General features: G+C 34.4%; 3 protein-coding genes across 3 annotated transcripts; 2 read left to right on the plus strand and 1 right to left on the minus strand.

The window, feature by feature from the left end:
* Window positions 1–695: 695 nt before the first annotated feature.
* On the plus strand, window positions 696–4,607 carry LOC134253364 (uncharacterized protein K02A2.6-like). The gene has a single exon (XM_062735887.1). The coding sequence runs from the start codon at window positions 696–698 to the stop codon at window positions 4,605–4,607; it is 3,912 nt and encodes a 1,303-aa protein (XP_062591871.1).
* A 4,049-nt stretch (window positions 4,608–8,656) lies between these two features.
* On the minus strand, window positions 8,657–9,085 carry LOC134253365 (craniofacial development protein 2-like). The gene has a single exon (XM_062735888.1). The coding sequence runs from the start codon at window positions 9,083–9,085 to the stop codon at window positions 8,657–8,659; it is 429 nt and encodes a 142-aa protein (XP_062591872.1).
* A 3,403-nt stretch (window positions 9,086–12,488) lies between these two features.
* Window positions 12,489–23,545, plus strand: LOC134253366 (uncharacterized; the record flags this gene model as incomplete). Its single annotated transcript, XM_062735890.1, has 3 exons — window positions 12,489–13,107; window positions 23,185–23,238; window positions 23,513–23,545. Coding segments are annotated over exons 1-3 (667 nt in total), but the record flags the coding sequence as incomplete, so codon positions are not given.
* Between the last annotated feature and the right edge of the window lie 2,034 nt (window positions 23,546–25,579).

Genomic DNA, 25,579 nt, shown 5'->3' on the forward strand with positions numbered 1-25,579 from the left:
ACAAATAGAGATACCTGATTCTCTTGTATTCTTGAATTTTTTGAATTGTTAGAAATATCAAAAATCGCCTCCTCTTTGAGACAATCTAAATTTAAATTTATCGTTAATAACCAAATCCGAAAAAAAATTATTTGTTTTTGGCTCAACTTGAAAGAAAAAAAAGTTCTTATGGAAAGATAGATGTCACAACTGACCTCAAGTTGTGATGGATTCTTTCAATAAGAATTTAAAAACCCAAATAAATAATATTTTGGGAGACCTCCTGTATACCAAGAAACAACAAGGTTTATAAAAATTAACAATGAATTTATCTACATATGTACAATGAACAAAATACGGCTGAAAGTTCGATCATAGTTGTAATGTTTATACTCTAAATTAAATCTGTCAATCTATAATTAACAATTAGAGTGCCAGCATCAGAATGTTTATTTTCAATCAAGCACTGCTCTCTGACATTATCAGTTCTCACGATAAAGTTCCTCTCCCTAATTACATCTGTTGTCAATCATTATCATATGCATGGGAATATGTTCAATCTGATGGTCACTTAATAAATAGTTAGTAAACTAGACAGACGTGTTCTTTTACCTCTCTCTCACAACATTAAAATGGCGACGAGGATTCTGTGAATAATTTTTTGGATATATACTAGTTCTACTGTGTAGTACACTTGTAGCAGAAGTTTATCCAAAATGTCGGCATTACCAAACTTTCCACCATTTTCTGTGCATGAGAATGCAACGGACATACGCTGGAAGAAATGGAAGTTGAGACTGGACAATCTCATTCTTGCGATGGGAGTAAAGAACGACAAAGCCAGACAGAGAGCTCTGCTACTACACTATGCTGGAGAGGAGGTAAATGAGATTTTTGAGACATTACCTAACACAGGTGATGATTACGACACAGCGGTAGCAAGGTTGACTGAATACTTCGCTCCAAAGAAGAACACTGAATTTGAAGTGTACAAATTCAGGCAAGCCAAGCAAGAACCCGGAGAAACAATTGACACTTTCCACACCAAGCTTAGACAATTGTCGTTAACTTGTGAATTCAACAACAATGACAAAGAAGTGAAATCACAGATAATTCAAGGATGCAGCTCAACAAGACTAAGAAGACGAGCACTGAGGGACGACATAAACCTAGAAGATCAACTTAAGCTAGCAAGATCACTTGAACTATCGGATAAACAGGCAAGCGAAATTGAGAAGACCGACAAAAGTGCCGAGGAAGTGAATTCAATGAGGAAACGCCGCAAAGTACCCAAATTCCTGGAAAGAAAACGTGGTACCAGTGATCGGACGGACACACCCTCAAAGGAGAAATGCTTCAACTGTGGTGGACAATTTCCCCATCTGAAAGGACCGTGTCCGGCAAAAGGTAAGACATGTAACGCATGTCACAAGATAGGCCATTTTGCATCCGTCTGCAGATCAAAGAGCAAATCAATGAATCGTAAACCCAAATCTGTGAAACAGCTAGAGGCATGTAATAGCGACTCTGATTCAGAATCTTGCGAATACCTCTTTGGGTTGGATCAAATTAATACCATTACCAGGAGACAACCGCGTATCAAAGTTGAAATCAACGGGATACCCGTAAATGTTCTAGTCGACACAGGCTCAAGCATCAACGTCTTAGACGAAAGCACATTCAGGAAACTTGAAAACAAAGTGAAATTGCGGAAGGCTGATACCCGTGTATTCGCGTATGGTTCTAAAACTACCCTTGATATTATGGGAAAATTCCAAGCAACAATCGAAAACAAAAACAAAATTGAGATTGCGGACGTCTATGTTGTCAAAGGGAACTCTGGTTCTTTACTTGGATACGATACATGTGTTCAACTGCAGATTGTGCAGAAAATAGCATCTCTAAGTGATGACAAAATTGAAATTTTGTGTCAAAAGTACCCAAAAGTGTTCAATGGAATCGGAAAACTTAAACACAAGCAAGTAAAACTCCACGTCGATGAATCTGTGAAACCTGTTTCACAACCACACAGGAGAATTCCGTTCCATGTCCGGAAAGAAGTTGAAAAAGAACTCGAGAAATTAGAGAAACTTGACATCATTGAAAAGGTTAATGGTCCCACACCATGGGTCTCTCCGATCGTCGTAGCTCCTAAACCTAAGAAACCTGGAGAAATTAGACTGTGTGTGGATATGCGGAAAGCCAACACAGCAATACAACGTGAACGCCATGTCACGCCAACCATTGATGACATGATTCTTGATCTCAATGGATCTAAAGTATTTTCCAAACTTGACCTGAATGCTGGGTATCATCAGCTAGAATTACACCCAGATTCTCGGAACATCACAACGTTCTCAACCCATGTTGGATTACGTCGATATAAACGACTAAGCTTTGGAATTTCCTCATCAGCAGAAGTATTCCAGAACTCGCTTAGTACAGCACTTGAAGGATTACAAGGAGTTAGAAACATAAGTGATGACATCATTGTGTTTGGACAAAATTGCGAGGAGCATGACAGAAATCTCGAGGCAGTCTTTAAACGACTAGAAGAAAAACACCTCACATTAAACAAAGAAAAATGTGAATTCAACAAAACGCAAATTGAATTCTATGGATATGTATTCAGTTCAGAGGGAATTTCCGCAGACCCGAGAAAAGTGGATGCGATAAAGAACTCTGAGATACCGTCTAATGCAAGTGAAGTCCGAAGCTTCTTAGGGATGACAAACTATGTAGGAAGATTTATTCCAAATTGTTCAACAATTACTGCGCCATTACGAGAGCTAACCAAGCAAAATGTGAAGTTTGAGTGGCAGTCTGATCAACAAAATGCATTCGATATGTTGAAACATGAACTTACAAGTGACAAAGTTATGGCATATTTTGATCCGTCAAAGGAAACAACAATGATTGTTGATGCAAGTCCCGTAGGACTTGGTGCGTTATTAACACAAGAAGGCAAAGTCATATCGTACGGAAGTCGTGCGTTAAATGATGTGGAAACTCGATACTCACAAACTGAGCGCGAGGCACTGACAGTTGTTTGGGGATGTGAACATTTTCATCTGTATCTGTTTGGACAAGATTTCAAAGTCATTAGCGACCACAAGCCATTGGAAGCGATTTTTAATAATCCGCACTCAAAGCCTCCCGCGAGAATAGAGAGATGGCGATTAAAACTGCAACCATATCATTTTAGGCTACAGTACCGTCCAGGGAAAACAAATGCAGCAGATTACATGTCCAGACATCCGTCTAAGTCAACAAAGATAAACAGTCTGTCAGATATCGCCGAGGAATACGTTAATTACGTAACAGAGAATGCCGTACCCAAAACTTTTACCTTAGCCGAAATCAGTGATGAAACCCAAAAAGACCCTGTCCTTCAACAAGTAATAGTAGCAATCATTTCCGAGAAAAAGATTCCAGAATCTAAAGACCTCGATAAAACAATTGAAACTTTTAGACGAAGGCAAAATGAACTAACTTTGCACCGAGACGGAAATCACTGCGTGTTACTCATCGAAAACAGATTGATCATTCCGAGATCATTACAACAAACAGTGATCAAATTAGCGCATGAAGGTCATCAGGGGATAGTCCGAACTAAACAGCTACTCAGAGAAAAGGTATGGTTTGTCAACATAGATAAGCGAGTAGAAGAATTTTGTAAAGGATGCGTTCCCTGTCAAGCATCAGTACCAGGACAAAAGTACACACCACTGAAGATGTCACCCCTACCCAAACGACCGTGGTCTGAGGTCAGCATGGATTTCTGTGGACCATTTCCATCTGGATCCTACTTAATGGTCGTTGTTGATGATTATTCAAGGTACCCTGTAGTCGAAATCTTATCAAGATTAACAGCAAAGGCAGTGATACCGAAACTAGATAACGTTTTCGCCTTATTTGGAATTCCTGATGTAGTCAAAACCGACAATGGACCTCCGTTCAACGGATCACTCTTCAAGGAGTTTGCAAAACATCTAGGATTTCAACATAGGAAAATTACACCGTTATGGCCACAAGCTAATGGAGAAGCGGAACGATTCATGAAGACCATTGGAAAAGCGATTCGAGCCGCACATGCCGAACACAGAAGCTGGAAACAGGAGTTATATTGTTTTTTGCGCAACTATAGAGCGACGCCACATGCAACAACAAGCGCAACACCCGCTGAATTACTACTAGGCAGAAAATTAAAAACCAGAATTCCCGAGATTATTCCATCGTCCAAAAACACGGAAATATCACGTAAAGATCAAAAAGAAAAAGAAAAAATGAAGAGATATGCAGACATTAGAAGAGGAGCACTAGATCATAAGCTGCAGCCGGGAGACAAAGTTCTTGTAAAACAACAAAAACAAGACAAACTATCAACTCCATACAGTACCGAGCCGTACGAAGTAGTTAAACAAAAAGGCTCTATGATAACCGCTAAGAATGATAACAAAGAAGTCACCAGAAACGCATCATTCTTCAAGAAAATTAACGAACACGAAAGGTCATCCGAGGTGCCAGACGATAACAGTGATGACTTAATTACCGCACAGTCGGAGCCTAGACGGTCAACTCGCGAGCGCAGACCACCAGCGCATCTAAAAGATTACGTGTGTACATAGTGTGAGGATTTGTAATGGGGCATAATAATCCCCAAATCATAATTATATAGTGATTTTGTACATAACATTAGTAATTGTGCATGAATATGTTGTGGATAGAGACACCAAAGTTGAACGGACATTTAGAAAATCACTAACAATTCTCAAAATGAAACCCACATGAACTTTGATAAGTGTAAACGTTAATTAGAATTATTTCGATGTACATGCTTTCAATTAAAGAAAGGGAGGGATGAAATGTTTATACTCTAAATTAAATCTGTCAATCTATAATTAACAATTAGAGTGCCAGCATCAGAATGTTTATTTTCAATCAAGCACTGCTCTCTGACATTATCAGTTCTCACGATAAAGTTCCTCTCCCTAATTACATCTGTTGTCAATCATTATCATATGCATGGGAATATGTTCAATCTGATGGTCACTTAATAAATAGTTAGTAAACTAGACAGACGTGTTCTTTTACCTCTCTCTCACAACATTACAATAGTTGTCACGCGAGTCTCACACCACGTTCCAACGTCATCCACGGTCCACCATATTGTCCATACTGTCCACCATAGTGTCCCGTCCGGTCCACCATATCCTAAGTAGCCTCACCACGTAAGCAAAATCCTCCAGTCCAAATAAAGCTTAATATACAATTTCTGGTCACCTACAATTTTCATAGGGTTTTCTGATAAAATATTCAAAACACATATCTGTTCAATATACTAGATTTTACAAACAAATAACAAAAGAAAACGTGTATTTTTGCCGTTGAACGAGTAAATGAATTAGAGCGTAGATATATACATTCTCGCTATATTGCTAAGAGTTTTACATAAAATATTGCTCTTTAAAGCTAACAACAAATATTGTAAAGTATTAAAACTTACTGAGCTGTGGCACTTTACACATAAAAATCATACTGTCAGCCCCCAGGTCTTGCTCTCAACGCCGCTACAAAACATCCCTGAATCCCAAGATCACACAGCAGGGGAAACAGCTAAAACACACCCAAGTTCACACAGCATGGGTTATATAAAAGGCACACCCAAGATCACTAAGCATGGATAAAGTATCACTCACGGCGTCCAGACCTCATCTGACAAACACTAGCCAACACCCAGTATAAAAAACTGACCAAACTACTCAAACGGGTTCGACGAGTATACGTTGATAAAAATAGCAACAAGTACAACCTAGTGACCATTAGTGCGTAAATGAAATAATCGATAACTCCTAATGCCCAAATAAAGATAACTCTTACCAATACCTGTACAATAAGTTAATATAAAACATTGACACAATACCACTTGTGACAATGGATTTCTTTTTTTATTATTTACATCTCTTTTTACAATATCACACATTGAATAAATACATAATGTATTTTTTTTAATAGAAAGAGGTAGGAAGAGGAATAAAGGAAAGCAAGAGAAAGAGAGGAGAGAGAGAGAAGAGTAAAAGAGAAAGTTTAATAGAAAAGTTGGTTCCATCTGTTCCACTGGTTATCAAATTTTTCTTTTCCACTATTTCTATAAGATATAACAGTCTGAATTTCATAATAAAACTTCATTTGTGATATTTCAGCACATAAATTCAAAGATTTCTTAGTACATCTTGATGTGTAAAAATAATATTTCAGCAAAAGGATAATAGTATTTTGAATATCAGTATAATTCTCAATGTTTTCACCTTCACCTTCACCTATCCCTTCACCTATCCCTTGACTTCCATGGATGTTGTTGGGGCACCTTAGAAGACCTATCCACCACTTTCATCCATAAATTTCTGTTTTCTGCCGCTCTTAGGGTTTCAGCGAGGCTCAGTCCAGTCCACTCAGATACGTTATCATCCCACCTCTTCTCTTGCTTTCCCCGTTTTCGTCCTCCTTTCACCGTGCCTTGCAGGATGGTCTTTGCAAGGCCACTTGAGCGAGAAACGTGGCAGTACCATCTTAGTTTCCGCTTTTTGACGATAGTGAGAAGGTCATCGTGAGGTCCTATGGCTTCTGTGACTGTCCTGCAGACCTCTATATTGGTCAAATGGTCCCTGTAATTGATGCCGAGTATCTTCCTATAGCATCTCATCTCCATGCTCATAATCCTCTTTTCTAGCTCAGCAGTAAGTGTCCACGTCTCAAAGGCATTAAGGGAGACCGACATAGCAAATGAACGCATTAACTGGATCTTCGAGCGTAGAGTGATGTTTCTGTCTCTCCAGATGGTTTGTAATCTCGTTAATGCCGTTGTTGTTTGTGCAATCCTTGCTATAATTTCTGGTTTGGAGCCTTCGTCAGATATGATGGATCCGAGGTACTTGAATGACTCCACTGTCTCGAGACATGTTCCGCTGACCTTGACTTTGGAGGTGATGCCTTGGATGTTATTGGTCATCAACTTTGTTTTTTCTGCACTTATCTCCATGCTATATGCAGAAGTTGCTTAGTCAAGGCAGTTTACTAAGCTAGCCAGCTCTGTCTCATTCCCTGCAAGGCCATCAATATCATCAGCAAATCGTAGATTTGTGACGGTTCTTCCTCCAATGGAGACTGTGCCTTTATTGTCATCTAGAGCATCCTCCATAATCCTTTCAAGAAAGATGTTAAAGAGGGTTGGAGAAAGCAGACAGCCTTGGCGTACTCCTACTGTTGTGCGGAACCAGTCATCAATGCTATTATTTAAGAGAATTGCACTAGTGGCCTTGTTGTATAGCTCTTCAATCAATCGAACAAGGTTGGAATTGGTGTTGTATTTCCTCATGGTGTTCCATAAGGCAGCATGCCATACTCTATCGAAGGCTTTTTTTAAATCAATAAACACATGATAGAGATCTTGTTGATGCTGTAGGTACTTCTCGCAGATTATTCGTAAATTGAATATCTGTTCGGTGGTACTTCTTCCTGTTCTAAAGCCTGCTTGTTCTTCAGCAATGATGGTCTCTGCTACAGGTTTGAGTCTATTTAAAATGATTTTCAGCATCACCTTGCTTGGGTGGCTAATTTAACTGATGGTCCGGTAGTTGTTACATAACTGTAGATTTCCTTTCTTTGGTAAGGTGATAATCAGTGATTGTGTCCATGGAGTTGGCCATATTCCAGTGCTCCAGATGTTGTTGCAGATGGTTGTAAGAGCTGTGATCATTGCTTCTCCTCCAGCCTTAACTAGTTCTCAGGGTATGTTGTCAATACCTGTTGCTTTCTCTAGTTTTATAGAATTAATTGCTGATTCAACTTCTTCTCGTAGGATCGGAAGTGGATCATCCTCTGTGTTTGCCATTGGGCAGTTTAATACTGCTTGGTCTCCCTTGAGCTGGTAGTTGTATAGTTCGGAGCAGTATTCTTTCCATCTGTCTAGTATGTCTTTCTCCTCAGTTAGGCATTTACCGGACTTATCTTGGATCTTTGTCGGTCTTGTCTGTTTCTCTGCTGTGAGCTCTTCTACCACTTGATACGCCTTCTTGGTGTTGTTCCTTTGAAAGTTTTCCTCGATTTCAGAATATTGCTTTTCAATCCATATATTTTTTGCTTTATTCAACTCCTTCCTGACTTTGTTGTGTGTCTCTCTGTATTTCTGAACTTCTTCTGGTTTGTCTTTGGCATTTTTCAGCTCCCTTCTCCTGTCACATAGCTCCAAGATGCTGGCGGTAACCCATGGCTTTTTGGGGCGCTGGTGTTTCCCCAAAATCTCACTGGCTGATTCAATTATAACCTCGTTGAAAGACTTAACAGCTGATTCAAGATCGAAGCTGTTTTCATCCAGTGTAGTCAGGGCTGCAAATTTCCCTTCAATCATCTCCTGAAATTAATCTCTTATATTTGGATCTTTTAGCTTCTCCAGGTTAAAGAGAAGTCTTGTAAACTTTGATATCTTGATTTGTTTGAGATGGACTCTGAAAGACATGTCTGCATCGGGGAAAGTAGGTGTGCGTGCTGTGTTTACTCCTGCTCTGAAACGCGTTTGGCCCACAATGTAATCAATCTGATTTCTGTATTGGCCGTCTGGGCTAGTCCATGTCCAGATCGTTGATGGTTTGTGGAGTCCCAGGGTGTTTCCTAGCACAAGCTAGTAGGTGGCGGCAAACTTCAGCAGTTGGTAACCTCTTTCATTTCTTGTGGGGTTGCATGATGGTCCGCAAATATCTTTCCAGATTGCTTGAGCATCTATTCCGACCTTAGCATTCCAGTCACCTTGTACCACTAAAATGTCTTTCTTAGGTGTTTCATCAATGATTTCTTGTAGCTGGTTGTAGAAATCATCCAAATCTTCGTCACTGTAATCATTTGTAGGGGCATATGATTGCACTACTGAGATGTCAAATGGTGTTGCTTTCAGGCGGATGGAGATCAGTCTACTTGAGACCGGGCGGCATCCCATGACTGTACTGATGGTGTCTTTATGTACCAGGAAACCCACTCCTTCGCTGTGTATGTCATCCCTTCCACTGTAATACACCTTGTGTCCTCCACTGTTGTTTCGCCTATGCGTTTCCATCGGGTCTCACATTGGCCAACAAGGTTCCAGTTATAGCTATTCATCCATAAACCAGTTCTTCTTCTATTCTTCCCTCTTGTCTTAAGGTTCTTGTATTCCAGGTGCCGAGGACAATATTTTCCCTGGCGCGTAACTTTGTTCTTTGAGCACCATTTGTGTACTTATCATTTCCGCTCTGGTGTGAAGCTGAAGGCGCTATCCTTGTTCCGGGCGACGATCGAGCCGGTATAGATTCAGTTATGGTTGTCTTCATCATGGTGTGTCTTGGGCGCTTTGACCTGGCGGCGCCCATCCCTCTCCAGGCCGTTAGCTACAGCCGAAGTCCTCCGCTACCTGGAGGCACGCCTTGGCCCTGGTCGTTGAGCTATTCTGGAAGCCCTTCCGCCCTGGCTGTTGACCGCTATCGCAGCTCCTCCGCCTCCTAGTGGTGCAGTGTCAACACCACCTCCTCACTTGGTTTAGCCCGCCAGCTGAGACGTTGTACCAGGGTGTGGCGCTTGGAGCCAACACGTGAGAGATTAGGGGATGACTGAGGACCGGTGATGCCCATCCACCCTATTAGGGCGCAGCATGAAGGACATCAAGGGTGCTACCTCAACCCAGAGCCCCCTACACCCCATTCTCAATGTAACCTAAAAGAAGAATTTGTACCTTTTCTTGAAGACTGGTCTAGTCATCAATATTACGAAAAGATCTTTTATTCTCAATGTAACCTAAAATAAAAGATCTTATAATAAATAAAATAAAAATTCTTCTAGAAATAATTGTGTATAAACACATTCCCATAAAAAGTCTTTTATATCCTCTATGAAATTATTTTGGATAAGACAGCTCATTTTTACAAATAGGGGTATGGAACATCTCATTCCACATTTCAACTTAGACAAATTTATAAACTGTGGAGTTGATTATGCCACAACCTATCTGAAGACGTTGAAAAAAAAAATTTGGATAGACGTTTTCAAATCCTATATGATACTACAAAATCATGAGATAGTATCTAAAGTTGCTGGTGACTCACCTTTGTTTTACAACCCAATGATTCATATTGGGGGAAACCCTTTTATAATAAACAAATGTGAACAACAACATTAAAAGAGTTAATGATATTAATGAAGATGGTTCTTTTCTAAGTTTTGAATCTTTTTTGTAATACCTATCCCATGATTAAGATAATTTTTTAGAATATAGTAGTGTTGTTCATGCTATTAAGTCTTGGATAAAAAATTCTGGCCTTGACATACCTATTAAAAAGCGAGAAAGCCAATTAGTTATGAGAAATATCTACAAGGTGATGAAATGTCACAAATCCAAATGTTTTTGTGAAATTCTTAACCATAACTCCTCTGTGACAACAGGAAAAACAAAAAGGAGTTAGGTTTTACGATTGACAAAAAAGAATGGAAAAAATTCCACAAAATACCATTCAGAGTGACAAAAGACTGTAAACTCCAATGGATTCAATATAGAATTATAAACAGAATTTTAGCAACAAATTCATTTTTATTCAAAATTAACAAAAATGACTCTAAATACTGCAATTTTCGCCACTCAGAAGAGGAAACAATAGAACACCTTTTATGGAAAGATGGATTCTTATGTAAAGCTTAAAAGTGATTTCCAATGTGAAGAATATTAAACATTACTGAATAACTTTAAAAGAGGCATAACTAGGTAAAGATTATCTTCTTACAAACTAAACATTGAAACTTGACTTATATTGGACTTGAAAGAAATAAAAGAATATGTGAAAAATAAGAACCAAACTTCTAAATGAAGTACAGAATTTTTATAGCTTACTAGATAGTTCTCATTTTTTTTTAATCATTTCATGTGAAAATTTGAATGTCTTACTTCAAATCATTCTAATCATTTAATATTACATTATAAAGCACACCAACTTGCGCGATATGTACGTATTTTACTTTTTTTAAATCTCCTTATACCAAATATGCAAGTTTCGAGATTATCTCCCTTTGTGCGTTCTTTTGTTAAGGAGTGGGGTTTAGTTTCCACGTAAGCAGGAAGGCGTATTTATATATTCTATACATCGATATACCACTATAGCTGATTGTCGGTATGCAGTCTTCTACTCGAACATTACCAAATAAAAGTAAAGCCGCCAATTTCCTCACGATGAAATTAAGAGATATGTCTCTCAAACAAATATTTACATCTGATCATTGCATATCAACATTCTGAAAGTATTTTCCTGGCCTAGAATTAACTTCAAAGAGCCCAATAACTTTTTTTAAAAAGGTTGCACAATAAATGAAATTCTTTCAAAGAATATGCCTATTCTTTCGTTTTTTTAATACATTAAAGTGAAAGTAAATTTGGTAAATATGTATAGTAGAGCTGTTACAACGCACTTTGAAAAAAAAATCAAAGTGCGTTAAATTTTGGACCACGCACTTTGAAAAAATAAGATTTGTTTTCATAGTGCGTTAATATCGACCATATTAACGTACTTTGAAAAAAAATGTGTATGGCTTGGTCAATATTCTTGCAAATCTTAGGTATGATAAATTAAAGAACCTGTTTGATATCTCTTCGGTGATGAGGTCACTTCAGGATGGGATGTGTAAGTTAGTGATTTTGCCACTCTTTGAAAATTATCTCTCCCTTGCATGTTTTCCAGTTTGCATGCATTTTATATGTATTAAACTAAAATTTATTGAAAGTTTTTAACGTCTCACCAGTTACATGTATGCAAATAAATATATACTGTATATATGGGTGTAGCATCGGTACCGGGAAGGGGCTAAGACACACTAACGTATTGCATATATATACATAATATAGGCATTGAATATTGCGGCTTACCTTGGGGGGGGGGTCCACGTTCAATTAGCTACCGACGGCTAATGATGTATAGGGAAAAAGAGTTGGGCTGAGACACCTTCTACTCGTCCTCTCCTTGTAGTCAATGAGGTTAAATCAATACATGTAAATTTACAAGTTTTACGAAAGAGATAATTGTTACAAATTGATTTTCTCAACTACTATAATCTAAGTCTAGAATTTTTATTTTATACACATGTAAAAATTTTTCAAAGTGCGTTAAATTTCCCATAGTAAAAAAAATCAAGGTTAATGTACACTCTTACCGCACTTTGAAATTGTTTTTCAAAGTGCATTGATTTTGTACCAATTTTAAAGCACTTTGAAAAATTTTTCAAAGTTCGTTGCCACATAGCTCTTTATAAAACCATCACATGATCATTAAGTACTATGCATAATCATCTTTCTAGAACATTAACTGAATTTTAAAACCCATAACCCATGACGGGAAAATGAACAGAACGGCTATTTATTTAAAGATTTTGTTTTTCTTGAACGCTTTCAACATTGATTAACAGGGAATAACAATATGTCATTTAATGCATCATATATTTTCAGGATAAACTGCAATAGTTGGAATACAAACAGAAACAAGATCATGTCTTGTTCAAAGTATGCGTCTACACCACAAACAACAAACTTAGCACGAACCAGCCGCCTTATACTGGGGCCATGTGCTGACATTATGAGGGATGTACTTCTCAACGAGGTTCCAACGACTGACCTGTCCAGGAGAGTTAAAAGCTGGATGAAGTCAGATACGACGAATAAGCTCAATAAATCTCAGGCAGATTTGATTTTTCCGCCATCTTCCAAAATCTACAAGGGAGATTATTCCGATATGGATATATCCTTACTATATGCTCTCTTGCGTAATGTGACAAATCTACCTGCACACAATAAGGGTTGGGGTAATGATCCTGATCCTACAGATAGAAGTGTATCGGCAAATATGGAGCGTATAAGGTTCATCAGAAACAAACACTACGGACACGCTGTTGAAATAGGTATACCCGATGCCGATTTCCAGACTGAGTTTATGAACATTCGCAAAATTGCCGAAGATGTTGATATCTATTTTGGCGTTTCAAAACATCAGAAATCAGTAGACTTTATCAAAACAGACAAAATGGACCCGGAAATGGAAATGAAATGGATAAAACAGCTTACAGTATTAGGTACGGTTTATTAGTAAATACGTTCAATGAATGAAGCTTATTTCAACTTTCCTTATGCGATATAACTGAACAAAACAGTTTACGCTTTATAAACGGCGAGTCGGTTATATCAAAAAAGCGTAAACTTTCCAACGTTATGTTATATCGAGTTATACGTTCGTTGAAATAAGCTTCATTCCTTCTAATTGAATTCCAGTGTAGACAATGACACAATATTTCCTCTGGCAAAAGGCTTAAAATTTAGCATATATACATGTAGTTTAAAAGTAATGTCAAGCGGAGAAATACGTTTTTGCCCTAACTCATTGTGAGTAGACAAATTATGTTATACAAAATGAATTAAATCTTTCATCCTTTAAAGTATCATCTGTAACAACTTAAATAATTTAAGGAATAAAGCTTATTTCAACTTCTTTTATACAATATAACATAACTTGGGGTAGTTTACGCTTTATAAACCGCAAATAAATCCTCAGAATGGTTCAGCCAATGAAATTGCTTGATACGAGTGAAATTAAATTATTTTGTTTTAATTTCAAATCGTGTCTTTCTCTTTCATTACATGCAGTCATGTAAAACAAAATTAGAATAAATAATTGGTTTTTAGAACTACAAATTTTAAAATCGTTGGTGGTTTATTTTTTGCTTTCATGAAAAAATTCCTCCTATTTAGACACGACTTACTTTTTTAAGGAGTAGAACAATGTTAATTAAGATATTATTATATAAACTGAATTTCTTCACTGTACATTCGTAATCCTTACATGTGTGATAACAAACGTTTTAAGAGAACTAGTAAGTGAATATTTTTCTTAATGTGAAACGTAGTAGCTCCATCTATTTCATATCTTAATAGATAGCATAATTATCATGGACTTCAGAGGGGGAATCAAATATTGTGATTATGTCCAGTTAAGGAAGCTGTCTGGGCATGTGAAATCTTACGATTACATCTCTATACTAAGAAAGACAATACTGCAGTATTTGAAAATAGTATATATATATATATATATATATATATATATATATATATATATATATATATATATATATATATATATATATATATATATATATATATATATATATATGTGTGTGTGTGTCATTAAAATATCAATGTCAGAAATACTGTATACAAGGAAATTATCGCCCACATTTTATATCGCCTCTTTCGCCCTGCCCAAAATAGGGCAAATTTAAAACGGGGCGAATAAAAAAATCTGTATAATTTCTTTAAACGGGGCAAATTTGTTTTACAGTGTGAGAGGGAGAAAACAAAAAAAAATAAGTATTAATTTCTAAGTTAAAACTAGGATTGGGCGAATTTAAGATGGGGCCTTTTTTTTCTTTCTTTTTGTAAATTTATTTTCATTTCTTCATACAAACAAACAGTGAAATATATATATAACAGACTAATTACATTACAAACAATATGACAATATAACCTTCAGACAACTTTATGCAAATTTTTTAAAAAGTGATTTCAAATTTTTCAGAATGGAAGCATAGAAAAAAATTGAAGATTTAACGTGATTGAAAATGTTATAACTAGTTTCATCTAAGGAGTTTATTCGACAGTACATCTTATATTTGTAAATAAGGCAACATAAGAGATGAATGTGTTAAGTGATACAATTTTTCTATTGCGCTTCTAGCTGAATATAATTATAACATGTTTCAATTTGATATTTATTTTCAGGTATAAACTTAATCTGTTCCATATTTCAATAACATTTCTACATTCAAAAATGAGATGTTTTGAAGTTTCATTCACGTGGCATAACTTGCACTGGCTACTCGTTTCTTTTGCTATTTACTGAGATAGAAGTTATAACAAAGAATATTGTTTAAAAGTTTATTTAAAAATTATTATTTTAATATTTATTTTAATAATTAAATTTTATTTTAAAAGCGAAGCGGTTTATAAGAAAGCGTAAACTGCCCCAAGTTTTGTTATATCGGATAACATAAGTTAAAGTTAGCTTCATTCCTTATAATTTAATTTCAGAGTTGACAATGAGACAATATTTCCTCAGGAAAAAGGCTTCAAATTGAGAATTATTTTAAAAGTAACGTCAAGCGGAGTAATACGTTTTTGACGTAACTCATTGTGACGTAGGCAAGTTATTTTATACAATTAATATACAGTTATTGACTGGGTATGAGGGCAACATATGATTTGTTGGACCTGAAGGTGAAAATGTTGCCCGAGGCCGCAGGCCAAGGGCAACATTTTCACCTTCAGGTCCAACAAATCATATGTTGCCCGAATCCCAGTCTATAACTGTTTTGTTATACCCTTCACTGCTCACTTAAGAGTGATCAATTTAATCATTACACGCTATATTATCAATTATTTTGTATGGAAAATTATGGCTTCTTCAGTAAATATAAAACATCAAGCTGAGAAAAAAAAATCAATTATATATCTATTGTATCACAAAAATTATTTATCACAAAATATACTCTTCCTTCTTCCCTACCTAGCTGTTAGCAACAACTCTTGTAGCTCTTAACTTCGGCTATTTTCGCGTCGCCGATATTTCACGATGATTAATTAATTGTGACGTAACAGACGAGTGACGTTGCGGTCTAACAATTCTTATGTAAGACCGGTCAATAGTGAAATTGTTAGACCGACGTAATAAACAGTTCTTTTGTTGGACTTTTTAATAGTAATAAATATATAGAATGATATTTATAAGGGTATAACAAAATATTATATGTTCCTCTGAATGATTCAGCCAATGAAATTGCTTGATACAGATGAAATTAAATTATATTGATATATATTTTTCCATTCTGAGGGTTCAACACTGAATTCTTTGCCTAAAACTATTTGATAACATGGTTTACAAAATTTTCTGTGTACAAGATTGTCATAGAAAAAGTTACATCTTTGATCTATGATATTAACATATCCTGTGTAGAAAAGAAAATAATTTCAATTTGAAAAATCACACTTTAGTAGCAAAGGTTTGAAAACAGAAGTAAGAATTTTAAATTCACACTAGTTTGACTTGTTTTTTATACAATTAGAAAAATCTAAAAATTACTTAAAATTACCATCATCGTCAAATAAGTCTTTAACATGTAAAATCCCACTGGATATCCAGTTTTTAAAGAATAATGTATTTCTCCTAGCTATAAACAAAGTTACAATTGTTCCATATCGGCTGTCGAAGAACATTATCGGAAGACAAGTTGTTCAAAAACAGGGCTTACATTCATTAAAGCAACATAACATTTGTTGATTAAATATAGGTAGTTTGTCTAATTTTTCCATATTTTCTATTTTTCTATCAGAAAAACCTAACACATAGAGAAAATCAAAATTTGATTTTTTACAATAGCCATCAAAAATGTACAAAATACCTTTTCTTTTTAACAATCTAGATACACAAGCTGCTTTTAAAGCTTTTAATTTACATTTTACGATTGAGAGGCCACCTTTTGCAATTCTACCTATTAGCGTGTTTCTTTTAATTCGTTCATTTTTATCCAAAATGAAGTTATAAATTAGACGTTGTATTTTTCTATTGTAATCATTATTAGGAAGAGTAAGTATTGAGGCAACATATGTAAGTTTAGATATAGTAAGTGTCTTCACTATACATGATTGACCAAATAACGTTAGTTTTCTTCTTTTCCAGGATTCAAAAAGTTTTTCAATATCGTGATAAATTTTCATCAAGTTTTTAGTGTAACATTCTTCCTTATCATGTCCTATAAATATTCCCAAGTATCTTACTGATTTATTTGTAATTTTATACCGTAGAGTTCATCATATAAATATTTTAGTTCCCCGAGTAAAATGCATTCTGTCTTATGCATGTTTACTTTTGATCCCGCATGTTCTTGTAATTTATCATGTTGGATGTTTTTAATTTCATGATTATTAATTGTGATGCTTTTATATCAGTATCACATTTTATTTTAAGGTAAGTCACTCCTGAAATTTGTTATATCAAGGATTTTTTGAGAAATATATTTTGGATAAGTACTCATAAAGTGTAACTCAAAATCGCAAAGAAAATAGGGGGTCAGTGTGCATCCTACTAATCTACGGTACATTTAAGTTTATCTTTTTGCACTTAAATTTCATTTCTTTGGTTAATTACTTTAACCCTTATTATATTTGATTAGATGTAAGAATGGCAATAAATGTAATCTTATTTTACGTAAAATAGTTTTAATAATATTTATCATTAAACAAATCTTGCAAATTAATGCGCGTAAATTATTGTGTGACCCTTTTGCACTAAAAAATAACATATTTTGGGTATCAAAAAACTTAATAGGCAATTAAAAATTTTCTTATATCAAACTTTTTACGACTTGAGTGCTGATCAATCACAAGTATCGAGTAGTTTAAAATAATGAAAGAAAAAGGTGGGGTCAGTGATGTTAATTTTGAAATATTTGTCAAAATATGTTATTTTCAGGCTAAAAATGGTGTAAATTTGACCTTGACTTCTTTAATATATTTTCAATTTTTGGAAAAGTTTGTTGAGGGAAGGTGTAAAACTTAATCTAAAAATATAAAATAAGACCTATATTAAATATTTTTAGCAATATCAAAACAGAAAATATTCTCCGAGTAAAAGTATGTGAGGCTAAATTTCCATTATATTAAATTTTATAAATGTGCAGATTTGCAGAATTTTCTGATAAATATACTTCCACCAAAAGAAATTGTCCCTCTTAAATCTTGCTTCTTTGTAGATTTTTGAGCAGCGTTTTCTTTGAATGTTAAAAAATTTACATAGTTGAATTTAAATATATTATAAAAATTGAATTTTAATAAGTAGTTTTGAAGTAAAAGCTTCTGCGTGAACTTTTCTAAAAAGCTGATGAGTGACTTACCTTAATAGCCAAAATTTCTGCGACAAATAGGTACAAGAGAGCGGAAATAGGACAGCCTTGCCTAATTCCTCGTGTCATTTCGCTGGTTTAAGAAAGCCAGCCGTTGTTTTTCATTTTAAACATTGGATTTGTATATAAAATTTTTGCCCACTTTATAAAACTATTGCCAATATTAAATTGTTGTAAGACTTGGAAAAGAAAATTCCATTCAACCGAGTCAAAGGCTTTTTCAAAGTGTAAGAAAAGTAAAATACCATCTGAATTTTCTCTTTCACAGTATTCAAAAACGTTAAGTACCAATCTAGCATTTTCATCGATATATCTCCCTTTTATGTATGCAGTTTGATTTTCATTAGTCAACTTATATAGTATATTTTGTAATCTTTTTGCAAAGCCAAAGGCAATGATTTTATAATTTGTGTTTGTTAAACTTATTGGTCTATAATTTTTTAAATATCTTTTTCACCCTTTTTGTGAATCAGTGATATAATAGAAAGTTTCTGTGTGTAAGACAATCAAAAATATCATTAAGTGCTTTATAAAAGAAGGGCCCAAGTTTTCCCCAAAAACATTGATAAAATTCACTAGGAGGGCCATCTAGTCCAGGTGATTTTTCTTTTTTCATGCTATCAACAGCTTCCTTTCACTCTTCATATGTTGGAAATTTTTCTAACAATATCTTATCTTCTTCACTTAATTTAGGGATATCGTCTATCTCAGATAAATATTTTTCTATTTTATTTTTTGAAATGTCTTTACTCGTATATAGTTCGCTATAGAAAGAATACATTTCACCTAAAATGGCATTAGTTTTACTGATTTTGTTTCCTTCTCTTGTTTTTTATTTCTTTAATTAATTTTGATGATTGATTGCGCTTTTCTAAATTTAAATTTTTTTTTTGAATTTTTCTCCTCTTCCTCGATCCATTTAATTTTAGATCTTATCTGCGAACCTTTAGATTTTCTGTCTTAAATAGCATTAAGTTCCGCTTCTAAAGTTTTCAGTCTTTTGTAATCAAAATTTTCTACGTTTCCTTCCTCCATATCTTCTATTTCACGTTCTATTGCTCTTATCTTTTGCTTAATTGATTTTTGTTCATTTTTTGCAAAATAAATAGAGAAATCTTTAACCTCTCGTTTAATTAATTCCCATGTCATTATAGGATTTCAAGTGGAATCTATACAATGAATAATGTCCAAAATACCTTTTTTATGTTTTTCATTATCGAGATAGGAAACGTTAAGTTTCCAATATCCGGGACCTTTTTTCGTTTTATCGATATCAAAACTAAATTTTAAGTATCTATGGTCACTGGAATTTTTCTAACCTTAATATCTGCTATGCTATAATAAAAAGAATTATTTATAAAAACGTAATCTATTCGACTTTTAGGATTATTTTTTGCATCACACCAAGTGAAACCTGACATACCTGGATTTTGTTTTTTCCAAATATCATCCATGTTATAATGCCGTATCAAATCTTCTAAATAATTTACACTTTTATCTACATTATTAATATTATTTATCTGGCAGTTAAAGTCTCCACATAGAATAATATTTTCGTTGACACAACTTGTTGAAATAAAGTTCCCAGTCAGCATCAATATAGTGGCCCAATGTTATGCCAACAATATTAATTTTGTTGGCCCAACGTTGCATACCAATGTTTGTTCAATGTTTAAGTGCAAAGTGGGCTGATGTTGGGCCAACGTATTGGATTTACGTTGGCCCACCATTAGACGCCGATTGCATGGATGTTGGCCCAACCTTGGATATATGTTGGGCCTATGTACAGACTACAAATATTGGACATATGTTGGCCCAGTATGTCTTTCACATTGGCCCAATGTGTCTTTTACGTTGGCTTAAAGTTTCTTTTACATTGGCCCAGCGTTCCTCTAGCTTACATCGGTCCTTTGTTTCTCTGATTTTGGGCCGGTGTTATTTTCACATTTGCTCAGCGTCTTTTTACGTTGGCCCAGAGTTTGTTTTACGTTGACCCAATGTTCTCAACCAATGACTCATATTTTTAATTTCCAATAAGTGGGAGAAATAACAAGAATAAGATAATTTGATACGGTTTACTAATTAAATCATTGAAATGAATTAAAAACACTAAATCAAAAATTAAAAACTAAATAAAGTCAAAGGGTTATAATGATAATTCACCAGATACCAAAAATTTCAAAGTCATTTCAAGGCCATGCATCGGTTGGTCTCCTTCTATTCTGCTGTCGTTTTTTGTTTCCTCTCCTTCCTAACCCAATCCCTATCGCAAGAGTATCATAACTAGTCCTTTTCAGCATCTTCGATATCTTTGTCTTTTGCATCTTTGCGACATCCATTCATTCTCACAGTTACTGTCAAAATAAGATACTGTGATTTTATTTTTTATGTGAAAAAAAATGTTTTTAATTACTTAAAACTGCACACTACAGAGATTTATTTATGTCACTAGATTGATCTGCCCTTCGAAGTAAGATAGAAAAATACTGTTTCGGTATTTACAGGTAATTACACAATTTATGTTGGATTAAAATATTTTAAATATTATATTGCACAGAATTAGATAAACTAATGTACAAATTAAAATACATATGTGTTTTTGGTTTACTTTACTTGTAATCATTTTGATGACAAGATATTTGTGCAACATTATGTCAAAAGTATGGAAAAAATTGTAATCTTAGCTCAATTAATTGATGTGACTTTGATGCATTACCCTTGACACATGTCTGATCTTTGACAATTAGACATATTTTTCATGTTTAACTAAATTTGTAAGTTGTCGATCCACACACATTTAAACAAACAAACCAAGATCAGTATATCTTGGGAGTATAAAATAATATTTTTAAAGATCTGTAAAAAAAAAAAATACTCACACAGCTACACATCTTTCAATGAGAAAAAGGAAAATGCTCTCTTAATTATCATCCCCCCTAGCCAGTTCATTTTCTTTGCAACACCAATATCTATCATTGAACTCATAATTCTCCGAACACTTTGTATTGTCCCCTCTAATCGTTCTAGGTTTTCTTACCTAAAAAATTTGATTTTAATGCTTTAATGATATTACCATAGCTCTTCAATAAATACTTCAACTATTTTTATTCGTACTGTTTATAATGGGTCGGTTTAATGTCATATGATTATTTACAAAATTAAAAAGGTATAAGACACAGAAATAAGAAATTATAAATGTATTTGGGAATCACACATACTTGGACTTTTCCGGTTAGTATCGGAATGACCCGAGATCGCTGCACAATTTTTAGGACTTTGTCTGAGACCTTATTGAAAGTACAGAATACTGGTCTAAGGGAACTAATATTATAGTATTTATAGACCATAATTCAAAGTTAGTTGTAGACAAGGAAATAGATTTACATGATAATATCACTTATAAAGATTATACATATATGCATGTGTCTCTATCAACAAGGATCGCCCCCTCCCCACGTTCTCCCATGCATGTGCGAAAATGGAGCGTTTTAATGAGTTAATTATTATATTTACAGTGTATATATTTTACTCATTTCTATCTTAAAGGACAAGAGTTTAGATTTATTCCACATACAAAAATTTAAACCAAAAATCGCATATAATGAGAAAAGAATATGCATACATGTACAGATCGAATTTGCTACATTGAAGATCAAAATCTGTTCCACTATGTTATGATCATTGATAGAAAATTTCCTTTTAAAATACTCATGCACACAAAAAAAAAATCAGAAATACTCATATTTTGCTTTAACTGCGTCTATCCTCAAACAAAATTCAGTCCTTTGTCTCTGTTCTCTACATCTTGCACCCGAGGAAAGCTAGCTGACCTCTATTTAACTCAAAAACTTAATTTATTACCCTCCTGGGAGTGACAAAATTAATGTTATTAACTTATTATAGGATACATTTAATGTATAGTTGTATACTGATTCAGTTACCCGTGTGTAGCGTTACATACTCATAAATGATCAACATTTTAGTAAAATTATCCTCCCAGCTGTTGCAGGATATCTTTGACAAAAATGGTCCAACTACACGAGTCTAACCATTTTATGCTAAGTTTGAAACATTGTGCCAACGCTATCTTGCCAACTCTGGCCCAATCGTTGTACACCTGCATATATGTTCATTATGTTCAGTATTCAATATTGGGCCAACGTAAGTCCAACGATGTAGAACCAATGTTTAAGATAGTAATTTCTGTGAAAATTACATACATTGGACCAATGTTGGCCCAGCAATGTAAAACCAATGTAAGTTATCACGACAACTTATGTGAGATTAAGATACATGGGACCAACATTGGCCCAACAACGAATAACTGACATATGCTGATATTGGCAATAAGAGCATAATGTCTAACATTGGCCCAATGTTGGCCCAATCATGTTATAACAACACCAACCTTGACCCAACAGACCGTTACTCTACCAACGTTGGGCCAATATATGAATGCTGACTGGTCTCTTAAGTTTTTGAAAAATTCACACCTCTTCTTAATTTCAGTAGGTGCATACATATTCACTATTGTAAAAATATTACCATCGAATTCAAGATTTATCAGAATTTTTCTACCATCAATCGACTTTTTTACATTAATTATGTTTACATCTATTTTTTCGTTAATTAGAACAGACACGCCTCTACTGAATGCCGAGTCGCTATATGCGTGAAATGTTTTTCCTCTCCAGTCTAAATTTTATACGGATTCATTTTTTTCTAAAAAATGTGTTTCTTGCAACAGAATGATATCTATATTACATTCTTTCAACCAAGTAAAATGTTTCCGTCTTTTTTCGGGGGTATTTAAACCCCTGACATTAACTGAGATAAATTCTAACTTTCCCATATAAGAATTAATCTAAAAATGCATATATTTGTTATAGAAAAAAAACCCGTAATATTTTATTCCAGTCCTCTGATCGAGAATCAAAGTCCCGGGACGTTCGAGCATTACACAGTTTTTGATTTATTTGTCCTTCTTAGCCGGGTCGTTTGAATCAGAGTCCGATGATTCATCAAAACCTGACATGGATTCAGAATCCGATTGATTCCTTAAAGCATGTAACATGTAACGGGGCAAATTTGTTTTACAGCATGAAAGGACAAAAATAACCCTGTATATAGTATACAAACCTTTAACATCAAGACATTTATATACATGTATGTATACTTTAGTATAGCTATTTGTTTAAATAGAGTCGCTGATCTCAGATGTAGAGCAAAACACCAGAGACATACGGGAACTGAAACGTAAGTCATCAAACGGAATACAGAATTCAATAAACCCATTCAGATCTCAGAAATTTTGTTTTACATTTGTCAGTGTTTTATCATATATATATTTAAATTTCTTTTATTTTTAAATTTCTTTAATTTATAATATGTTTGTCCTGAGACGTTGTAGGTAAGAAAAAAAGTATAATCAAATACATTTTTAAAGACCCTTCAAATTATACCGAGTTTATATATAGAGTATTCACAGTATTTTAAACTGAAATTGCTATGATTTTTTTACTCTTTGCAGTAACAATAGAAAACACAGGGTTTGAGCATTTTGGTAAGCTTAGCTTTGGTAATACTGCTTTTAGTTCCATTTTAGCTCACCTGAGCCGAAGGCTCAAGTGAGCTTTTCTGATCAAAATTTGTCCGTCGTCTGTCGTTGTTGTCGTTGTCCTCGTTGTTGTCGTTGTTGTACATGTCGTTGTTGTCGTTGTCGTAAACTTTTCACATTTTCATCTTCTCCTCAAGAACCACTGAGCCGATTTCAACCAAACTTGCCACAAAGTATCCTTAGGTGCAGATAATTCAAATTTGTTCAAATGAAGGGCCACACCCTCTTCCAAGGGGAGATAATTATGAATTAATGAGAAATTAATGGCATCTTTTAAAAATCTTCTTCTCAAGAACCACAGGGCCAGGAAACATGAAACTCATGTGGAAGCATCCTCACATAGTGTAGATTCAAGTTTGTTGAAATCATGCCCCCCTGGGGTAGAGTGGGGCCACAATGATGGATCAAATTTGAACATAGAAATACATTGGAAAAATCTTTTTAAAAATTCTTCTCAAGAACAGCAAAGCAATTATTGGTTATAGTTATATAGAGGCACCCTCAGGAAGTGAGTGATTCTGCATTTTTGATGCATAATCAATTTTTGTTTAGTTTGTGTACGTCAGGAATAAAAGCAAGAGTGCTGAGTTTTTTTATTTGTTTTTTCAATCGGGCGCGGTGGGCCTATACCAATTTTCCAAAAACGAGGCTCACTCGCCATTTTTGATGTGGAGTAGTGGAAGATTTTCTCAGAAACGCGGTACGGAAACAAACATATTCATTGATCATTGCTGATCGTTGGTTTCATTATGTAAGGTTTGAAAAGTGTAGAATTTATCTGAATAATAACAACCTTTAGAATATTTATTCATACAGCATTATTGCAGAGTGTTTCGGCGCAACTTAATACTGCGCAGTTTATTTACTGTTTATAAGCGTCACACGGAGAAGAACAAGTCACTGCTACATTTTACTAGTGTTACAAGATAATAGAAAATATTATTTATTTAATATACTCGGGGGAAGGAAACGTTATAGTTTGTTCACAACATTAGTGCAACTCCTGTATCTATAGTTCCGCCAGTCGTTTCAGAACCGGTATGTTAATAAAGGATCCGGATATTAACATTGTTAATAAAAGTAGTAGTACAACTTGTTTGTAAAAAATTGCAGAAAGGAAACTCTTACATATATCATACAGATATGCATGTGTTTTTGTGTTGATCGTGTAGAAGAATATCACTATACAGGTTCCTGGCTAAAATAAAGTATCGTAAAATGTAATTAAAAAAGATTACAAGTAGAATTAAGAGGTAATATTGATGTTCGTGTTGTTAATTAATGTTTTATGTGTTTTATATAATCAATAGTCTAAATCAACTACAAAAAATAAAGATAAACAAGATAGCCTATTTTTTTTAAAAAACAAATTATATTATTATAATACATTTAAGAAATGAATTTAAGTTTTGAAGGTTCATGAGGTTATGAACTACGACGCTTCACACCGGCATATTTCATGAAGCAAGTTGGCGCTTCATGATATATATGCCGGCATGAAGCGTTGTAGTTCATATGCCTCATGAATCTTCAAAAAATTGAATTCATTTCTTATATTTACATTATTTTTTTGATGACTTGCCATAAGTTTACGCTGTTCAACTGTCATTTTTAAAACAAATCTGTGTGCCTATAATTTTTGACGTCCAAAGAAGTATTGTGACGACACAATGGAGATATTCATGCTTATTCGTGATACATACCTAATGTAGTTCATGAGAAAATATACTGCATTTTATTTTGAAAAGAATCATAGGGGAAATTTATCGGAAATGTAAATATTAATAAATACTACCCATGTTGAAAAATTAGTAATTTTAAAAATAATTATAAGGTGGTAGTGAGAATTTGTTATCTATGTTTCTTTTTTTTTCTTAAAAAAAATTCAAGCCAAAATTTAGTGTCCATTCAGTGCCTTAATATTGTTTCCACCAGAGTTTACCTTGAACTGGTGATCATTCTTGACAGTGTTCAAGTATT

This window comes from Saccostrea cucullata, unplaced genomic scaffold (assembly GCF_032062105.1).
Source record: "Saccostrea cucullata isolate Sc308-1 unplaced genomic scaffold, CSIRO_AGI_Scuc_v1 ctg1466, whole genome shotgun sequence".
Classification (NCBI taxonomy): domain Eukaryota; kingdom Metazoa; phylum Mollusca; class Bivalvia; order Ostreida; family Ostreidae; genus Saccostrea; species Saccostrea cuccullata.